General features: G+C 46.3%; 2 protein-coding genes across 4 annotated transcripts in view; one reads left to right on the top strand and one right to left on the bottom strand.

Annotated features, from left to right (window-relative positions):
• The window catches only part of LAMC2 (laminin subunit gamma 2), a 69,915-nt gene extending 66,877 nt beyond the window's left edge, over positions 1–3,038 (top strand). For all 3 annotated transcript variants that reach the window (XM_066261311.1, XM_066261310.1, XM_066261312.1), the window contains one exon: positions 1,337–3,038. In XM_066261311.1, the coding sequence (XP_066117408.1) occupies positions 1,337–1,590 (254 nt within the window). In that variant the 3' untranslated portion in view covers positions 1,591–3,038. The remainder of the gene's footprint in view (positions 1–1,336) is intronic.
• A 3,609-nt stretch (positions 3,039–6,647) lies between these two features.
• Positions 6,648–21,395, bottom strand: part of NMNAT2 (nicotinamide nucleotide adenylyltransferase 2) — a 129,562-nt gene continuing 114,814 nt past the window's right edge. Inside the window, exons 9-11 of the mRNA XM_066261313.1 lie at positions 12,224–12,325; positions 12,058–12,125; positions 6,648–11,020 (exon numbers count right to left, since the gene is read on the bottom strand). Of these exons, the coding sequence (XP_066117410.1) occupies positions 10,918–11,020; positions 12,058–12,125; positions 12,224–12,325 (273 nt within the window). The 3' untranslated portion in view covers positions 6,648–10,917. The remainder of the gene's footprint in view (positions 11,021–12,057; positions 12,126–12,223; positions 12,326–21,395) is intronic.

Raw genomic sequence — 21,395 nt, forward strand, 5'->3', positions numbered from 1 at the left:
GAGACGAGAAGCATCAATCATTAGTTTTTCATTGCGCGTTGCAACACCTTAGTTGTTCATTGATTGCTTTCTCATACGTGCCTTGACTGCGGGCCTTCAGCAGACCGAGTAACCCCTTGCTGGAGCCAGCAACCTTGTGTTCAAGCTGGTGGGCTTTTTGCTCAAACCAGATGAGCCCGCGCTCAATCTGATGACCTCGGGGTCTCGAACCTGGGTCCTCTGCATCCCAGTCCAATGCTCTATCCACTGTGCCACCACCTGGTCAGGCATCAGTTAAGTCTTTTTAAGGTCCTATGAGGTGGGTTTTGTTGTCTTTATTATTGTATTTCACAGAGGTATAAACTGAGGCTTGCAGAGGTTAATAATGTCCCCAGATCACCTTGCAGAGGCAGTGTTCAAGCCGGGTCTTTTGTCTCCAGCTCTCCTGCTGCTTTGGAGAAGTTATGTGACTCCCCATGGACAGACTTATTCTGTCCCCAGGCTTTCTTACCTTTCCCTGCATGTCACAGGGCCCCAGATGCGTGATTTCTCCCCCACCCCCCAGGTGAAGGATTGATCTGTTTTGTACGGTGTTGTGTCTATTCTATTAGCTCTCTTCAGTCCCGGAACAGCAGTATTTTAATTGCCCTAGGATAATAAACTCATGCAGGCCACCTGACCTTGACTTTGAGTTGACCAAGGGGCCACTCAAATATAGTCAAACCAGATGAGTCTGGCCAGGTGCCCTGCGTGCTGATGTTCATTTTAGATTGCTTATGGGTGAAAACATACCTGAACGAATGTGACTACATTTCCTGTTGGAAATAAACCAGCATCTGGTGAGGTTCCCGCTGTTTCAGGCCAGAATGAAATCTTGCCTCATTTCCTAACAGCTGGAATCTATTCTCCAAATAGCAAAACATACCTTGGCCTCTTTGAGGCCTGAAGCCTGGCCAGTTGCTGAAGATCCTTCAATGGGAAACAGCAAGATATGGCCTGGGGGTGGCTGAGAAAGCATAATTTGGGGTTGATTCTGATCCTAGAATGAACTCAGCCGCCTGTGACCTTCAGCTCCCGTGAACTGTTGACCCTAACATAAAAGGGAAAATCCAAGCTTCGTGTAGCTTAACTGTAGAGCTCAGAGGCTTGAACTGGGCTGTTCACAACACAGTAATGAGGCTAGTGCTCTCGGGATTATTTCTGATTTAAAATAAGCCTTTAAAGTAAATGCACAGCATATTATTTGCTCTGGGCAGGTGAAGGAGGAATTAGTTAAGGGCACAGAAGGGCCCGTGTATGTCTAAGGAGATCTAACCCCAGCTCTTCCCTGTTAAACCTTTCTCATTCTGTCAAATAGATCAGCCTGGTAGTGTGGATGAAGAGGGGCTAATTTCACTGGAGCAGAAGCTTCTCAGAGCCAAGACTCAGATCAACAGCCAGCTGCGGCCTTTGATGTCAGAGCTGGAAGAGAGGGCGCGTCAGCAGAGGGGCCAACTCCACATGCTGGAGACAAGCATCAGTGGGATTCTGGCTGATGTCAAAAACTTGGAGAACATCAGGGACAACCTGCCCCCGGGCTGCTACAACACCCAGGCTCTTGAGCAACAGTGAAGCTGCTATAGAGATCTCTCAACTAAGGGTCATGGGATCCAGACCTTGGGACTCAGGAGCTATCTCATGTGGCTGGGGGTGTGTGTGTGTGTGTGGACATTTGAACATGTTGAGTAGGCATGCTCAGATCAACTGAACTTGACCCCATCCCTGAGTCCTTGGCCTACACATGTCTCTTATTGCACCAATGTGATACTATTTGCTTCCTGATGCTGGGCAGCGAGGCAAATAGCATTGAGTAGGAGATCGATCAAGGACTCAGACCCCAAAGGATAACTGGATGGAAGGACAAAATGTACAAGCACAGGATTGCCTCAGAATAGCCATAAACCGAGTCCTGGAGTATGGACAAGCACTGCCAGGTGATAGTCAGCTCATCCTTTGAGTGATGTGACCAAAGGAAAAGGTTTTATACTTTCTCTTATGCATAAAATCCTTCCTAATATCAGAACAGAGAGTGAAGTCCAGTCATACTGCAGCAGTAAAATACTGTTGACTCATCATGTTCAGTGTTCTTGATTGGAGATCCTTCCACGCCCCACCTGGTATGTACATGATATGCCACTTCCCGCTGGAAGGAGTACGCGGCGACGGAGCACGGAGCTGCGAGGCTGGCCCGTGCGGAGCGATGGTGTCTGCTGTTCCCTGGTGTCTTCGAGCTCTTCTGGGCCCGAGGGTGGCATCCTTTCTCCTGATGATGCCGTGGCATCATCCTAACAGCATTTCCCACTAGCAAAGCAAACATTGGGAATTCACTTTGGAGTTTCGAAGTGATAGAAAAATGTAGCTTAGGCATTGAAAAAGGTACAGTATTATTATTTAGATTTATTAGTCCTAACTCACTCCCACTTTTCAAACATTAAAAATTATTCACACCTGTGTGTTTCATCTCATTCTCTCTCTTTCTACTGCAGAGAACGTTCATTCTCACACTTCATCCTTCCATTCATTCATCTATCCATCCATCCTTCCAACATTTATTTATTATGTCCTTTGTGCCAGGGGCTGGGGTACCATGGTGACATAGTCTCTGCCCTCATAGAGTTGATTGTCTAGTGAGGAAGACAAACATTAAAAATAAATAAATAAATAAAATTGAACGTACAAATCTTGTTCATCACAGGTGGTGTTTGTTGCAGCAACGCCCTGGTTTGCAGCGTCTTTTCTCAACAGAACATGTGTCGCAAGACACTCCCATGGGGGCACTTGGGTTTTGGCAAAGCCGAGATGGCTCTGGGTTGTACACAGGTCCGCATTCCTGCTGTCACTCTGCCCTTTTCCACAACCGATTGCAACAGCCTGTTGAGTCATGACACCCGCAGTGGGAATTGCTGGGAATACCAGAGACATGTACTTCCACCCTGGCTAGGAAGACTCGGGTACTGTTTCACCTCTGTATGTCCTTGGCTTTTCATGAACATGGTTTCAATAAAGAATAATTCTTAGGCGCCTCTGGTCAGTATCTGATTTGTTAAACTCCAAGCCTGAGCTGGAGGTTCTGAAATAATAGGAACCAAAATGCCACTGAAAGAGCAAGGAGTGAAGTCCAGTCATACTGCAGCAGTTAGAACCAGAGTTAGAACCCTTAATTCCTGTTATTGAGCAACTTGTCTGGCCCTTTCCAACCGTGAGAGTATTCCATGAGATTGAACTGGTGCTATCTCCTAAGCATGAAGAAGGATTTATTTCTGGAACACTCTAAGCAAGGTGGGGATTATGAGGAATATTTTTGGTGTGTTTTTTTTATCAGCTATAAAATAAAGGTAAAATCAGTAGCTTGTGGTACGTTGCCCATGCTTTCTAATAAATTAAAATATAATAAATTATCCTGAACTGGCCAGCTACCCAAGTGGCTGAGGAAAGGATTCTTCTCCCATCCACATTGACCCTCCCCACCTGCCAAATACTGACAGGCCTTACCACTTTGCTTTACCATTGGTGGAAGTGAATTTATAGTCCTGTCTTGGGGCGTACTCACATATTCTACAAATCTCTCACTTTAATTAACTAGTACCCAGAAAATGGAGGTGCATTACTTCGATTAGATTGACTATGGTATCCCATAGACCTACAAATGTGCATAACTCAAACACAAGAGAAGCTTTCTTCTTGCTCCCATAATGTGTTGAATGGAGAGAAAGTTGGCAGGGTTACCCTCCACGTAGTCATTCCAGAAGCCCTGCATTTACAACATGTGACTTAGAATTTCCCTGGGAATCATCTCCCCTCTAGTGGGGGAAGGGAAAGGACGTGGGAAAGGATGACACGTGGAAGGTTTTTGTGGGCCCGGTCTAGAAGGGGCTGTAGATCACAGTCACATTTCCTTGTCTAGACCACATCTAACTTGCAAGGGGCCTAAGGAATATAGTCCCTTTGTAGGAAGCCACTTCTCAGAGACAATTCTACACTAGGACAGGGGAGAAAGCATTGTTAGTGGTTGGCTTTCTGTCTCTGGGTTAGGGTTAGGGAACTTCATGAAGGATCGCATTAATTAATTACCAAGGTACATACAATCATAAAAGTATTCCTCAATGGGATAGATTGTTAAGAAAGTCATAAGACTGTCTTCTTCCCTGGGAAGAGACGGCAATGGAAAAGTGACTCATGAGACTCCCTTGGTTAAGAAATAATTCCTTCATTTCTGGGCTTCTGACAAGTTGTCCCTAAGAAGAGAGGAGCATGTGACTTAGGGATAGCATGACCCAGGACTTAGACCCTGTTACTAGTCTTGACTTGACTCCAAGAGATTTTACTTCGAATTTCTCATCACTATTTGTAGTGATTTTTAGAGAGATTTACTTCCAATTTCTTCATCACTATTTGTAATTTGTGGTGCAAACTTCCTTATACTTCTCCTCTGAAAGTTTTCTGATGATTAATTGTGCTGATGGTAGGCAGTTACATCATCATCCACTTTGACTCATGGGGATTTCTGTGTGGAGATGGGGATAGAAATGAAACTGCCCATAGACTAGAACTTCTTAGCAGATGTGTGTCTGCTCTTATCCCAGGATGCGGTTTCCTTTCAGTGCTCTTGGGAGGCTGGAGAAAGGGGTACGAAAATACTCGGTGTTATCCAATGTTTGGACCAAGTCTCAAGGACCAAGAATATGTTTATCGTGTCTTCTTTTAATGTTTTGCATGATCATGAGAATGTTATGGGTTCTTGCTGTGATTCAGTTTTCCCACCTGGAAAGCAGAGATTAGATTTTTTTTCTCTTTTTCTCTCTCTGTTTTGCTCTCTCCTCTGGGCTACATGAAACTTCCTAGGAAATCCCAAGATCTGAAACTTAATTTATGAGAAGAACTGTGTGCGTAACATAGATAACTCATGTTAGAATATATAATTTATAAATTTGTGAAAGTTAGCATATTAAGCCAGTGTTTATACCTTAGTTTAAACAAACTCTCATTGCTATATACTTTCAGGACAGAGGAAAAAAAAAACTGTTTAGCTTTGTGCCAAAGTAGCAAATATAAATACAAGTAATCAATTTATAAAACATATCAAACATCATTATCCTGTGCCACCAAACCCACACGGATACACACAAAGCCTACTAATCTCAATTTTCAACAAACAAACAGACAAAAATACTAAGAACTAAAATGATTTTATAAGAAAAAACCCCAACTAATCTGACAAGTTGCTAAGCCTTCAATGAGCTGGCCTATCAAGAAATTGCTATTTCATCTTCTGAATCATGACTAGTATCAGCTAATGATAACCACTATTTAGAACTAAACCAATACATAATGTATGCTATAACTAAAAATGATCCAAGAATTAAGAATAACTAGAGGATTGAACAATTAACAAATTATTCATTTTTTGCTTTTTTACATTACCCAAACAATGGGTGAGTTTAATCATTTCTCTTAATTAAGAACTCCTATGCCAAAAAACTTATTTTTCATTTCAGAAGTATATTTTTATTCCATAAAGAACTAATTTCGCCCTGGCCGGTTGGCTCAGTGGTAGAGCGTCGGCCTGGCGTGCGGAGGTCCCTGGTTCGATTCCCGACCAGGGCACATAGGAGAGGTGCCCATCTGCTTCTCCACCCCTCCCCCTCTCCTTCCTCTCTGTCTCTCTCTTCCCCTCCCGCAGTGAGGCTCCATTGGAGCAAAGATGGCCCAGGCGCTAGGGATAGCTCCTTGGCCTCTGCCCCAGGCGCTAGAGTGGCTCTGGTCGCAACAGAGCGATGCCCAGGATGGGCAGAGCATCGCCCCCTGGTGGGCAGAGCATCGCCCCTGGTGGGCGTGCCGGGTGGATCCCGGTCGGGCGCATGCGGGAGTCTGTCTGACTGTCTCTCCCCGTTTCCAGCTTCAGAAAAATACAAACAACAACAACAACAAAAAAAAAACACGAACTAATTTCATTGAGGAGCCAAAGCTAACCAATAGCAGACTATGCAGATTAGGTAAAAGCTGAAATTTGATTTTTTTGTGACTGAGAAAACTGAGGCACAATTCACAAAATTGCTAATTATTCTTCCCTGCTTATGATTCTTTTTTTTTTTTTTTCAGAGAGTCAGAGAGAGGGATAGATAGGGACAGACAGGAATGGAGGGAGATGAGAAGCATCAATCATCAGTTTTTCGTTGTGACACCTTAGTTGTTCATTGATTGCTTTCTCATATGTGCCTTGACTGTGGGCCTTCAGCAGACTGAGTAACCCCTTGCTCGAGCCAGCGACCTTGGGTCCAAGCTGGTGAGCTTTTGCTCAAACCAGATGAACCTGCACTCAAGCTGGTGACCTCGGGTCGAACCTGGGTCCTCCGCATCCCAGTCTGACTGTCTATCCACTGCGCCACTGCCTGGTCAGGCCCCTGCTTATGATTCTTGAGTGTTGTTATATACTTTCGTATTACACATGTGACATCAGCTAAACCAGGCAGAAAATCTGCTCTAAGAACATTTTTACAGCTGTTGCCTCCTGTAGATTAAAACTATGAAGAAGAGATTAATTCTGCAACCCACAGAGAAGATTCTAGACCAAGACATGAGACTCTATTATCATTGTCTTATTTATTAACATAATTGAAACATATTGCTGATAAAACTTTCATCTGGGACTAGTCTAAGCAACAAAATTGTACTGAAAAGATTCCACTGTCAAATGGTGTTGCAACTCGAATGTAGTTTTTATGAATGAATTGGTTTCCATAAAAGCAAATCTTACTCTTAAAATGGCAGATTCAGTGACCAAAAAGTGATTCAAAAAAGGCTTCCCCCTCCGCATACCAACCCTTGAGACCTTCTGGATCAAGCTGAGTTCTGGGATCTGGGAGTGAGGAGGGAAAGAGCATAACTCAGTCTTAACCAAGTGGAACAGGTTAATAGGACACCCCAAACTTACATGACAAAGAAACCATGAATTGAGTTTACAGAGCAGCCATAGGAAGGTGCAGACTGAATGAATTCAACAAAGCATCTTCATCATTATTACCCCAATGCTATTCCTAAGGTGTCCTGATTGGACGAGCTACACAATTGATCCCTGTTTCCATCCTTCCCATCTCCTCTGTTGGCCTTCCTGCAGTGGCCACGGGCGAGAATCCTGAGCTTTCCATAGCCCGCTAAGTGATTTTTGCATCACTCTTTTGATGACTAAAATTTAGCATGCTACTCTGTCTTAGTCCACTAATTGTGTGGGGGAGGGGGGGAGAGTAAATTTGGGCTGTTCAGATACAAGCTGTTTTTGCCTGCAATTCTCTGCCTTTCACTATAGATTGATTATCTAGTCTCACTTTCTACCTAATTAGAACAGCAAGTTCTTTTATTCTCTCTGAGCACTGGAACACGAGGCCAGAGGCCATGGGGGAAAGGTGGGCCACGCAGAGACAGAGAACAGTCTCTAGAAGCTCTAGCTCTGGGTTTCAGGCACTTCAGGAAGAGACTTCGCTCCCCTGTTCCTATGTACATTCAAGGGGAATGAAAGCCAGAGAGGCTGCCTGGGGGTGGGGGATGGTGAATGAGGTACCAGCCAGTAGCACAGCCCCCTTTCTTCAGCAGAGGGTAGTTCCTTGAGGAGACAGTCCTCGAGACAAAGGGTTTCCTTCCCGCCTGTTCTTACTTACATCAACCATTTTCAGAAAAATGGGAGACACGTTTTTCATTGGTAGACAGAGAACGCGGCTGTGATCACTCAGCCATGCCTCTCTCACAGACCTGCGCCATCCCAGCCTCTGGTGGGACCTTGGGGGAAAGAGCAGGACCCCAGAGGGGATGTCAGGGCCTAGAGGTCAGCCTACCGGCACCTGGGGCGCTACTTCAAACTCTGAATTATCTTTCTGGTCATGGCTACAATGTCCTGCCCTGGATGGAGAGGGGAGCTCTGACCTCCCCCTAGCAAATGAAGAATAGGGCAGAATGAGGAATGGGCCATTCTACCCAGAAGGAGATTGACTTTTCCTTGTATGAAAAGAAAACTATTGTAACACGATCCCTGTGATGTAGCAAGATAAGGCCCGCCCCATTTTATTCCTAGAAATCTACTTCTATTGTCCCTGTTTTTCTCCATAGTTCATCTCCTCTCTGTTCTGTGGGCCCTCTCACGCCTACACTGAATCATAGAGCAGCCCAGCTCTCATTTATGGGTTGTGGACTAAACGGAGCTTGACCACAGAATCCAGCAGAGTAATAGAAGGGACCAAGGATACTCCAGTTATCTTGTCTTTGTTGGATCTGCTCATGGGGATCCTCCTAAGAAACTATCCATAAACTCCATATCCTCAAGGATGCCATGTTCTCCCAGAAAACCCTGCTCCCTGTTTTCCTTTGTTTTTTTGCCTAGAGCAGTGGTCGGCAAACTCATTAGTCAACAGAACCAAATGTCAACAGTACGATTGAAATTTCTTTTGAGAGCCAAATTTTTTTAAAACCTAAACTATATAGGTAGGTACATTCCTTATTGAGGTAGCACCCGCACATGGTATTTTGTGGAAGAGCCACACTCAAGGGGCCAAAGAGCCACATGTAGCTCGCGAGCCGTAGTTTGCCAACCAGGAGCTAGACAAAGGCTCTTTTGTCTTTCTCCCCCCAACACTAGCATCATCTTGAGCATTCTGGGTCTTTCTTAGCCTTCCACAAATCAATCCATGGGTTTCTAGAATTTCCTCCAAACTGTTGGGATTTCTTAATTTCTAAGGGAAACCTAGCTACAGCCTTCCTCACCATCCCATTTCCCCCCAGGACTATCCTATACAAAGCCATGTATAGCAAGCACCTTGGTCAGACATAATTTAAGACAAAGATGCCAGGTAACAGCTGAGAAGAGTAGAAACCACACGTTACCTGGTTAAGATCGTGGGAATCAGAGGGGCTGAGGCCATGTGGTGTGATAACCTAAGGCTCAGAGAAACAATATCCTTTTGCCAGATGTTATAGTTGCTGTGTGACTTGAGACCAAGCGTTTTAATTCAGGGGCTCTCTGCAGGCTCATCGTTTAAGGGAGAATCAACTAATCTCTAAAATTTTTTTCATTCATGAATCCATGCTCCTTAGCCAAACACTGAGACCCAAGCATAGGCTCTCCCTTCCCTCCTCTGGAGATGACTTCTATAATTCAGGGGGAATAACACCCTTCTGATGCTACTCTGCCATGTCTTCTGCTGAGTCCAGTTCCTTCTCTGGAGGCTACTGAAGGATGTTGCAGGGGTGAAGTGTGTGGCGAAGACCATTGCTCCTGGTGTCTTATTTCACCCAACCCTTCCTGGGCCACAGTTGGTGCTAGATTTTGATAAAATTGTCCAGCTGCTCAGGGACCATTCCTCAAAGACAACCAGAAACCCAAGAACCAGAGACTGGATGAGACACAGAGCATGACAGAATAGTTAGTTTCCTTTCGGCTCTCCAAGGAGGTCATGCCTGGGGTCTGAACAACTAGAAGAGAGGCTGTCAGTACTGTTTCCAGGGGTAGCAGAGGAAGGCAGGAAATGGGGGAGGAAAGGGGTGAAATGGTGGAGGGGTTCTCGATGTCCCTCACGACCTGATCTCTGTTCTGAGAGCTCACTCCTCAGCCAGGCTGATCTCTACAGGTGATGACAATGGTTGTCGGGCTCGGCCGGAGGTAAGACCAGCCTCAGAAACAAGGCCAAGGCACTGCTTCTCGAGAAGGAATCGGCTTTGGCCGCTGCCTGTGTTACCGCAGCTCGATGGGTGGGGATCACCAGTTCCCACCAGGGCAACAAACTGCTTTCTCCTACGTCATCCTGGACTCCCATTATGACACAGACATGCCCCAGCCAAACAGGCAATAAATAATGGCAATTAGCAAAGATCTCCAGGGATGAGTGAATTCCTAGCATGTTTTACTGCAGAAATGACCACATGATTAGCACTTGGCCTTGCAAATGTGATCCTTCTCAGATGTAGGAATATAGCTAAATACAGCCCCCCAGGTCTTAGACAGGGATCGAAGGGTCCTTGGGAATGCCTGGGCTGGCAGCACACCTACACTCTGCCATCAGTCACAGCCCAAAGAAGTAAGCATACAGATGCCACCAGGAAATGGGGATGGACTGCTTCTGTGGGAGCCTAGGTCAAGAGCCTCTGGGAAATGGGCTTCTGAAACTAGGAAATGGACCCACATTCTTCTAAGAAACCCTCCTGTTCCCAGACTTGCCTCCCAGGTTTTCAAACTTGAAAGTCTACACTCTTGACCCCAGACTGCTGTTGTTGTGGGTGGGTGGGGGTGTCGGGAAAGTGGAGGTGGCCTCCTTCACTGGGTATGGCCCTCACTGCCCTGCGGCTGGCCAGTGCCCTATCCCGGGAAGTGATTCCACGGAATGCATCAAGACTTGAAACAGAAAGAACCACAGACGCTGATGCCATCCAAGTTCTATGAGGCGTGAACAATAAAAATCAAAAGAACACAAAACAACCAACCAACCAAACAAACAAAAAAAACACCAGAAAAAAACAATAGCCCTTTGTGGTAAAGGGCATGCTGGGAAGGCGAGAGCCAGAGCCGCCTCCCCAGAGCATGCTGGGAGGATGGGCACCAGAGCCACTCTCTAGAGCATGCTGGGAGATGGATACCAGCACATCTCCAAGGACTGCACTTCCCCCCAACTCCCACCCCTATTCCCTCACCCACCCCCAAACCGAACACTAGGGGAAAGTTTGTCCAAAGATGACTGTGGAACGAGGGACGCCGTGGTTCTCTGCGGGTCCCCACACTGTGGGGGGTTGAGTCAGCGAAAGGGGAGAACAGTCAAGAGGAGGAGATGGAGAAACAGAGGCAGGAGAGAAACAGGGGACTGACAGACTGGAGGGGCCGAGTGTTGGCGGAGGACAGTGGAGGAGTTGGGCGTCGAGTGGCCGCTAGCCCGAGGCGTTGATGTACAGCTGGCTCTTGAGAATGTAGTCGATGACCGGCTGGGACAGGTAGTCCACGACGTGGCCATCCCCATGCTGCAGGGCCAGCCTGGATGAGAAGAGGTAGAAATCAGATGAACATCCTTCCTGGAAGCAAGGCAGGAGGGCTGATCTGCCTACTCTCTTTTGGAGCAAAGGTTGACCCAGCGCCTCATTCCCAGCCTTTGCTTAGGCTAAGTAAATGGAATCCTTATTTGGAAATGCCCTCCTGCCCCCACTATTCCTCCCCCATCCTGGCTCTGCCACTTCCTAGCTGAGGGACCTTGGGCAAGCTATTAAAGCCCGTCTATTTCTCAGCTTTCTCTTCTATCAAATGAGGGTAGTAACTATCTCAGTTATTACAAGGATTCAACAATTCATTATGAAAAGCACTTAGAATGGCCCAAGCACACAGTATGCATTTTAATGTTCGCTATTCTTATCTCATTCCCTGTGTTACTCTGCAACTATGGCCTTGTGAAAGCCAGTTGTACTGGGCTTCTCTCTCTCTTTATTTTTTTTAGGGACAGAAAGACAGGAAGAGAAGAGAGATGAGAAGCATCAATTCTTTGATGCAACACCTTAGTTGTTCATTGATTGCTTTCTCATATGTGCCTTGACTGGGGGGCTCCAGTCAAACCAGTGACCCCTTACTCAAGCCAGTGACCTTGGGCTCAAGCCAGTGACCTTGGGCTTCAAGCCAGTGGCCATTAGACTCAAACCAGTGACCATGGGGTCATGTCTCTGATCCCACGCTCAAGCCAGCAACCCCACACTCAAGCTGGTGAGTGCGCACTCAAGCCAGTGACCTCAAGGTTTCGAACCTGGGTCCTCTGTGTCCCAGGCCAATTCTCTATCCACTGTGCCACCACCTGGTCAGGCTCACTGGAGTTCTTATGATTGACCATTTGCTTTCTTTTCCTACAGGAGCCTGACAGAGAAGAAGGTGCCCTTCTCTGGGGCCCTTCTCACAAGTCTGGGGGGCTATGGAGGGATGGCACCAGCAGGTAGAAAAGGGCCCAGTGATACTCTGGTTCCTGTACAGCTTTGCTCTCACTTTGGTCTGGTCACTTTCCATTCTCTGCTCATGTGATGAGTCAAACGTACCTGCTCTTGGTTGAGCTGACAACAGACATGGGATGATTGATGTCATCCTTCACCACCAGGATGTTGTTCTGGGGACAGAGCAGAGAGAGGAGATTGCCAGCCCCCCAGGCCTCTCCAAGAAGGGCCACATCTCAGAGCTACACCACCAGGGAGATGGAGAACTCACTCTGTATTTGCGGAGTATTGAGGAGTGATTCATGATTCGGTCTGTGTCGGCTGCGTCCCGGGGCACCACCACGATCCCAAAGTCCCCAACAATTACTTCCATCTGAAAGAGAGAGAAAGAGAGCACTTTTGTGAGATCATGAACCCAAACCCCTACCAAGCAGCTACTTAGAGGGTGGAGCTATGGTCTGTGTGGAACCTTAAGCTTTAGTCCTGCACTTGCCTTCTCGCTACATCGATCAGCTCCTTCAAGTAACAACCGTAACAGTGTTTGTAGAATTAGTGAGAACTTTGCCTAGCACACAGAAGTTGCTTAATAAATACCTCTAGACTGAATGAATAAACGTGCTTCTGCATGTCTGGGCAAGATCTCTCTGATTCCTGAGGCTCCTGTTGAGTTCATAATGCTGAAGAATAGCATGAATGACATATAGTCCTTGCATGTGGACAGCTTGTGGCAACACACATCCTGTAGTCCAGCAAGGAAGACCCCAGCCCCCTGGTGGGCTACTGAGAGGGGCTGGGATGCTCCCCTGCCCACCCACATCAAAGCTGCTGTGGGTCTTGGGGACAGTGAAGAGCTTATAGCCCTGGCCAATTAGTTCAGGGGGTTAGAGCATCATCCCAAAACACCAAGGTTGCAGGTTCAGTCCTGCACAGGGCACATACAGAAAGTGACCAGTGAACTTACAACTAAGTAAGACAACAACCAAATGCTTCCCTCTATTTTCCTAACTCCTTCTGTCTCTTTAAAGTCAATCAGTAAAAAAGAGTGTGTAATGCATCAGTGTTGCAGAGGAAGTGGTAGCAGGAAGAGTGTAAGAGGGTCACTTCTGAGATCAGCCTCTGGTAGGAACTCACTGCCAGAATGAGAAATGACGTCTTTTCATTAGAAAAATAACCTTTTCCATTTTTCCTGATTATAGACAGAATACAAGCTTGGGAAATTCAGGAGAGAAATCAATCAGAACCAAGCCCCGCAGATAACCACTAACAGAACCACAGTATATTCCTGTCCAGTGTTTTCCTCTCTACAAACAAGTGTATATCTCCACAATTGGATTAAACCGAAAAAATAAATCATTTTACCTGCATTTTTTTATTTAACATTATATTGTGAGCATTTTCTCACATCATTAAAAGTTTTTTTAAAAAGATTGTTTTAGCAATCTGTGTACTTAATTATCAGTCTGTGCTATGATGTAACATGATACATTACACCAATCTTGTATTATAGAAAGTGCTCAGTGCCTTCTGGTTTTTTTGCAATTATATATCACACTTTGCTGAAGGTCTTTATACATAAATCTTCTACTGATTATTCTTCTGATTATTTCTTTAGAATAAGAAGTAAAATAATTAGATGAAAGGATATGACTGGACATATTTCAAGCTCTTGAGACATATTAACAAGCTGCTTTCTGGAAACTCGTGCCAATTTTTATTTTCAAAGAGCCTGAAAGTGATGGCACTTAGAGACTTGGGTCTAGCCTGGAGACATTACTGTTTAGATCTTGCCAATTAAGAATCCTAGATTGGGGGGTGGGGACGGGGAGCGGAGGCAGGCTGCTTCTAAGCAGGGCAGCTCATTGAGCAAGACCTTGGTTTGACAGCAAGGGATCCAGGTTTCGCCTCACAATTCCCCAAACTAGTGACACAAACAGACATTAGGGAGCACTGTGGGAGATTCTCTACCAGAGGATTTCTGTACTAGCAGAACTCCACTGCTAAGTCAGATTCACTGATTGTGTTTGTGCGCATGCGGGCATGTACATGTGCCCTTGGGCGTTTTCATTCACTTTCCTCTGTTTCTGCCATTTCTTACAACTGGAGCTTGAGTTGCAACTGGAGTTCTGATGTTGCTGAAATAAAAAGTTGGCCGAAGGTGCCCGAGGAGAGAAGTTAAAGGTAGGTATAGAATGTCAGAACTTCCACCAGATTGTGCCAATTGGAAAATCAGAGCATTGCACAACGCGCTGCACAGATTGGTGGTGTTCAGATCCAGTAAACTGGCACGGAGTGTTTGTCCTATAAACCAGGAATGTGAGGGAGAGGCAGGGCTGGGAGTTGCAGGTAGAGCCAGCTCCTCCTACAGGAGCTTTCAGAACGCTGCCCTGGGGTTCACTACTCAGAAAGTAACCTAAAACACTGGTTCTCACACTTGGCTGCACATTAGAATTGCCTCAGGCTCTTTAAAGATTCCCAAAGCCCTGCTCACACTCAGGATCGATTAAATCAGAATACTTATCTGGAAATGGAACCTAGGCAACAGTTTGTTGTTGTTTTTTAATTCCCCAGGTGATTGTAATATGCAAACAAGTTCGAGAACCAGTGATCTAAGTACTGAATTAAAACTCCAGGAGAATTGATAGGGTAGGGAAAGGGATGGGAAAACGAAGACAGGAGAAAAGGGAAGAAGGGAAGAGGGTAGAAAGGAAGAAGGGAAGGAGAGGGGAAGGGAGGGGAGGAGAAGGGTAGAATATACTGAGATCCCTCAACTGCTTGGCTATGTAGATGTTTCAGGATATCTGGTATAGATTGCATAATGTAGGATCCGCCTTCAATTTGATTCTGAGAACTTGGTGGATGTTTCATACATTATTTCATACGTGGTGCATGGAATAATGGAACTATTTAAAGAGAGCATTCTGTTTAAAGCATAAAAGCAATGGCTCAGAATGGCAGTCAGGCCCTATGGGTGACATTAGTGCACCTGCTGCCTTCCAATCAGGGACTAATGATCTGAGCACCCAGTCAATAACAGTTGTGCCCGGCAGCTCAGTGGGTGTCAAGCAGATGGAAACCTTGCTGCTTGAGATGTTTTCTTTTCCAGGAGCAGGTGACAGACTTGGCCCCTGGGAATCACAGATGGGGTATGTGTTTCAACACAGCAGTGCTGTCCCGAATGACAAGTCCCTCTCAAGATAGTGACCAATGTGACCTCACACTGCCGCCCCCAGTGGGCTAGATCGGGGTACCTCTCCCCACCACCAGCACACAGTGGTCCTCTCATTATAGCTCTGGCCTGCGTCATGTCTCAGAGGTTGGGGTCTGTGACATTTATCCTGCTTCAACTTCCTGCTCATAGGCACAGCTTTGATCATATCTTTCCATCTGGCCCGAGGCTCCCCAGGGGAGGCAGAGGAGGGGATGGAGAGAGCAAGTGGAAAGGGTGGGCTTTGCTTCCCCAAATTCAGGGAATCTGAGGGAAGGATATGAGACATGTTGAGGCAGGAGGCATCTTGGCCTTGTGAGAGACCCAGCGGGCAAATCTCTTGGAAGGGATGCGAGTTATCATCATCCCTCCGGGTCAGTGAATTTCAAGACCCGCCCTGCTGGATTTTAAGGATGCTCTGGGCATGGTCTCAGCCAGGCACTTTTCTGGGACACAGGGTTGAGCAAGACAGAGATGGCTTCATCTCTTGGATCAATCACTAACTAGTGGGAGGCATTATACAAATAATGATTATTTCGATTGCATTGCTAAGAAGGGTAAGACCAGATAACTATTAAGTGGGGAATATCTTGTAGTGGCTAATGTCTTATGGGTAACTGGCAAACATTTTACCCTTAAGACACTAGTGCATCTCGTGGGAGAGGCAAACTACCGGATGGCTTGAACTTCTCCCACCAAGCTATTCCCAGGTGCCCTTTCGTTCTTTCATTCACAAATTTTTATCAAGTGTACATGGCAAACAGGGTACTGCCTTGCTGTTGATGTAAAAGACAGGTATACTTAGTGTGCTCACAGAGCATACTGTCTAGCATGGGTAGATCATAAACAGGCAAATATATAAATAAAACATCAGGTGGAGCAAAATACAATACTAAACAATTTGGAGGAGGAAAAAATTTTTCTCCATCATTCCAGGTTCTTCCATATGGCCTAATAATTAAATCTACGTAAGACTGATTAATGAGAAAAATAAACAAATGTAATTACATACTCACATATGAGAACCCCACACATTATGAGCCAGGGACCCCATGTACATGAGAGGTTCGAGACAGAGAGGTAAAATGAGGTATGTATGGCATTTGGAGCTAAGGATGAGGTCAGGTGCCTGGGAGCTTCGGAGGGGAGGAAGGTCATTGCAGGATGATAGAAGAGCAGATGTTCAGTAATTAGAAGTTTGCCCTGCCCTATAGATAGGTCATTAAAAAGTTATTTCTAGTAATAACTCCTGTTGTGGGCCAGGCTCCAAACTTAAATACTTCAAGGAACAGGTAAAAGTTTCTGACAAGCCTGCAGGGTCTTGCTTGCCTTCACCTCAAAATAATCCACATGCCAGAGAAGCACATCTTAGGAGGCCTGTTGTGAACCCCTTCAATTTAAAACAAAAAGATTTTTAAGCTGGGATAGGGTACCTGGGCAAAAAGCTTTCCCTGGTGAAGCCACAGGGAGTGCAAAGGCCCTGGGGTGGGAAAAACTGTTCACATAAAGACACCAAGGTGAAACTGAGCCCAGAGAGATGGGAAAAGTAGACAAGGACCAGATCATGACGAAGCTGGTATTTCATTCCAGTTCCAAAACGGAAACCATTAGCGCATTTTAAACAGAGGCTTTGACTTCCATTAGCAATGGAATCCAATTCATACTGACTTCCCCAGGCAAGCCTAACTGGTAAGACCCTCTGTAGCAGCTTTCTGAGATCCAGGTGAGGGTTCAGAATCCTAATCGTCTCCCCCAACAGGGCTCTGTTCCCAAGGTCCAGTACATGAGCTACTTGGGGACACGTGTTTCTTCTCCCAATGAGGAGATTCAGGGATGAACATGGGACTACCGTGAAACATAAGGTACCTGTTCCGTGCCAGGCACTATACTAGGAGCTTTATTTATTGTTACATTTAATCCTTACGTCAACTACCTTCTGAGCCCTATGTCTCACTTCTCATTTCATAGATAGGAAAACCTAGGCTCAGTAAAGTTTAGTAACAAGTGCTTTAAAGGGTCTCTCTGCCTCATCACACCTCTTCTCTATCCATTTGAAAGGCTCCTATTTTAAGGACTTGAAACTTTTGGGGTTTGAAAAGATACTCCATGTTTTCTCCAGGTGAATCACAGGCTAAATCCTCGGTTCATTACTCCACGTTGCCCCCTGGGGTATGTAATTTTGTATACTTCTGAGTGGATTAAAAAAGATGCAGAGAGAAAGCGTCCAGCAGAAGCCACACAGTCAGTGACAGGCTTCTGACCCCTGCCCCAGCCATAGCAATAAAGAGTCGCCCACCTTGGTGCTGGCCCCTGCTCCTCTCTGGAGGAGGAGCGGTCAGAGTCCAGAGGTGGGAATGCTTTTTCAGAATGCCTCTTAGACAATGTTTCCAAGGGATTTCCCAGAGAAAAGCATCCCCACTCCCATCTGGGGTTGTGGGAAGGCAGGGGATTGCAGATCCGTGTCAACTGCCTGAAAACCATGCCAACAGTGCTTTTCACACGAGAACCAGAATCTCCCTCCCCAGTAGCTGCTGAGCCTCCTTCTCCGGAGCCTGTAACTTCAGCACATGCTTATCAGCAAGGGGGACCTAATCCCCAGGGTGGAAGTGTCCACTGGGTTTCCTGGCTGTGGCTGGACTGTCTGATAAAAACCATCTGAGCCTGAAAACCAAATGTTTGTCTTTGCTCCATTTGTCCTGGAGCCCAGGGATTTCTTCTGGAGTGGCCAGTGCCCCAGGCTCTTCCTCTGTTTGTTTGCTTTGGTTGTTTTCCCATGGCTGGTGGATGGAGGAAGCAGTTAGCCCACGGCTGGTTGGCTGGAGAAGTCTAGGCTACAGCCAATTAGAGCCAGCCTGTGCAATGTGGGGCTTTGAGAAATGCAAAGAAGAAAGAAAAGAGAAAAAAAGCAAAAAAACACTTTCCTCATTGGCCCATCTCTGGTGCCTAATGTGCCTTTAGATTTTCATTTCTTTAAGTTAAATATTGACCCTCAGCTCACTTCAAAGGCAAATATTGTTTGAGAGCAGCTAATACATTTCATCATTTAACTTAATGATTTTTGCCAGCTTGCTGAGAAATCGAAAGCGTCTCAAATAAAGACCAAGATAAACCTTCCATTTCAACCAGCCAAAACCATCTCCCCAAAGATCTTGTTTCCACCACTGGCTCTTATACAACCTTCTCTCAACCCCAAAGCCCTCTCTTTCCACCCACTTAACCCAATCCTGCCCCATCTCAAAGCCCAGCTCAGTGCTGCCTCCTCGCTGGCCTGCTATGAATTACAATCACCATTCCTCTCGCTTGTCTGTTTTATCTGGATTAGGGATCTGAAGATTTATGTCAAGTCCCGTTCTGTTATTCAATAGTTAGGTGGTCTTGGATAAATCACAATCCAAGTGAGCTCTGACTTCCATATCTGTCAATGGGACTAGAGCTCTTACTTCACAAGAATGTTCTAGGGATTTACTGAGAAACAAGCAAGTGTTTATGGTTGTCGCCCCTCTAGAAAAGAAAGCACACACGGGGAGGACCTTGGTCTGTTCTGTTTTCTCTGCTCCTCCAGTCCTAGAAGAGTGTCTGGCACATGGCAGCTACTCAATAAATGTTTTACGACCAATGAAAACCAATGAATGAATAATAGCCAACATTTATGGAGCGCTTGCTAGGTTTAGAAGCTCTTCTGAACTTTTTACATGTTTTATTTCGTGGCTTATAAGGAACTCATATAATAAAGTGTAACATATTTTTTAGATCGTACATGCCTCCAGGGAAAACAGCTGCTTATACTCACACTGGGCACTCGATAAGTATTAGCTGCAAGATTGATTGAAGGAAAGAATGCTTGAATTGGAATTAACTTGCCAGACAGCCTTTTATTGTAACACAATGGACAAAGCAGCTGGCAGCATAAAGTTCTTAGGCCCTGAGTTTTGTCAGGGGGTTGGGAGCAAGTGAGCACAAAATCTTCCTGCTTCGTAAATCTGTCCACAGCTGACCACTTGGACTTGGGCCTTGGCTCCCCACAGGTCTTGGTCCTGCCTGCTTTGGTACCAGTGTCAGGAAGCAGCGCAGCAAAGATCCGGTTTCCTGGGGGGGGGGAGCCTAGCTCTCTAACAAAAGGTCTGGAAATAGGACAGGCGAGGGGAACTGGGTCCTGATCTCCACAGCCAGTCCCGGAATCAGGACCTTGATTTCTCCCAGGAATCAAGAAGGAAAATGCCACCTGCCCGGACACAGACGCAGCTCTTTCAGATTCTGTGGGGAGAAACCTGATGCACGTGTATGGAACTCTCTCCCTGTGCCACGTAAGGGGTAGGGGTATGCCACTGGTCGAGGTCAGCATTCTCTGCCAGGCTAGCTGGCCTTTGTGACTAACGGGAACTGCCTCAGGGATGTGACTGGGTGGGAATGGGCCTGGCCCTTCAGTTGTGCGATTAGATTTCTGGATGAACAGCATTGGCTCAGGAATCCAAAGCGAAGAAAGAGCGGGATGGACTCAGTAGAGCGTTTGTGATCGAGAAAGGCCTTGGCAAGTAGAACAGATGTGTCTTAGCTGCGTCCCAGCCCGAGCGGGGACAGAGCGGCCCCACGCTCCCCTTGGGGCTCTATTTACAGAAGGGCGGGGAGGCCTGTGTCTCCCCCAACCCCTTTAAACTGGCAGCTTCTCTCCTGCCCTGTTTCTGAAGGTTCTGGAGAAGACACGGGGAGACTGCAATACAAAGCCAGGGCCCAGGGCTCTCCCAGGAAGCGTTGTTCTCCTGCCGTTAGGGGCAGACTCAAGGCTTCGGGCTCACTGAGCGGAGGTCTTGGCCAACAAGTGCCACTTGGGACACCAGGTGATGAAGAGGAATGTGTTCCGATAAGGGCTGAATAAATGGGTGAAATCCGGCCTAGAAGCAGGTTTCACCTACCTCGTCCCTGGTAACCACGGTTAGGAACCGAAATTCCTAAAACAAGCCGCTTCTAGGCGAGCCTCAGATGGTAGAACTTTCTAGAAGAATAAACAGGCCTCACCCTAGACCAGGGGTCCCCAAACTACGGCCCGCGGGCTGCATGCGGCCCCCTGAAGCCATTTATCTGGCCCCCGCCGCACTTCCGGAAGGGGCACCTCTTTCATTGGTGGTCAGTGAGAGGAGCATAGTTCCCAATGAAATACTGGTCAGTTTGTTGATTTAAATTTACTTGTTCTTTATTTTAAATATTATATTTGTTCCCGTTTTGTTTTTTTACTTTAAAATAAGATATGTGTGGTGTGCATAGGAATTTGTTCATAGTTTTTTTTTATAGTCCAGCTCTCCAACGGTTTGGGGGACAGTGAACTGGCCCCCTGTGTAAAATGTTTGGGGACCCCTGCCCTAGACCCAGTCTTGAAAGGCCGTTTCTAGACCTTGAAAGCCAACCTTTCCCAAATGAGGACAGCGGAATAATTCACTGAGCTGCTCACTGGTTTCCGCTCCCTGCACTCACCCTTGCCTGACCCCACCCCTATTATTTCTAACAGAGAACCAGACCTTTTGCAGGGCGGAAAATAGAACGTTTTGAAGTCAATGGTTTTAAAGTCACTGAAAAAATTTTTTTCACCAGATGTTCCAAGGAGGGGAGAGAAAATAGGGGAAATACCATCAGAATAAAAAGAGAAGCTTTTGATGTTTCCCCCTGGCCCCCACACTAGAAAGAAGATAGGGAACCTGTGAAACGCACCCCTCTTCCTTCCCAGGCAACCCTGAGGGACAAAGCCTCAGAGGAAAACGGGGCCTGGTGACAACAGGCCGGTGGGACCCAGCTTCGTTTCTCGAGGGACCACAAAAAAGATGAGATGTCTGTGAGGATCGTCATAAACTGAGATTCATTTCCAGGGCAAACAAGAACCTCTCAGCTTCTGCCAGTCAGAAATGACTGAGACCAACATCCTGGCATCCTTGTGGGATAGAGATTTGGAGTTGAATTTTAATTTGGTTTAAATAAATTACATGTAACATTTCTGGCACACCTGTGCTGTGGGCCCTGATTCACACTCATTATATAAGGACTGAATTTTTTTTTTTTCTCTCTACTTCAGACATTATGATTCTGAGGACTCCACGGATTGGCTGCGGGTTGAGTCAAAGGCCTGAATGGTTGGCCAGGATGGGGAGGGAGGGAGAGCTCTAGGCTCTAGAATGCCCCCTGGAGTGAGCTCTGAGTATCTCCCTCACCCAACTCCCCAGCAGCCTGTGACCTGGAACTCTCACCACCCTGG

This window comes from Saccopteryx bilineata, chromosome 2 (genome assembly GCF_036850765.1).
Source record: "Saccopteryx bilineata isolate mSacBil1 chromosome 2, mSacBil1_pri_phased_curated, whole genome shotgun sequence".
NCBI lineage: Eukaryota > Metazoa > Chordata > Mammalia > Chiroptera > Emballonuridae > Saccopteryx > Saccopteryx bilineata.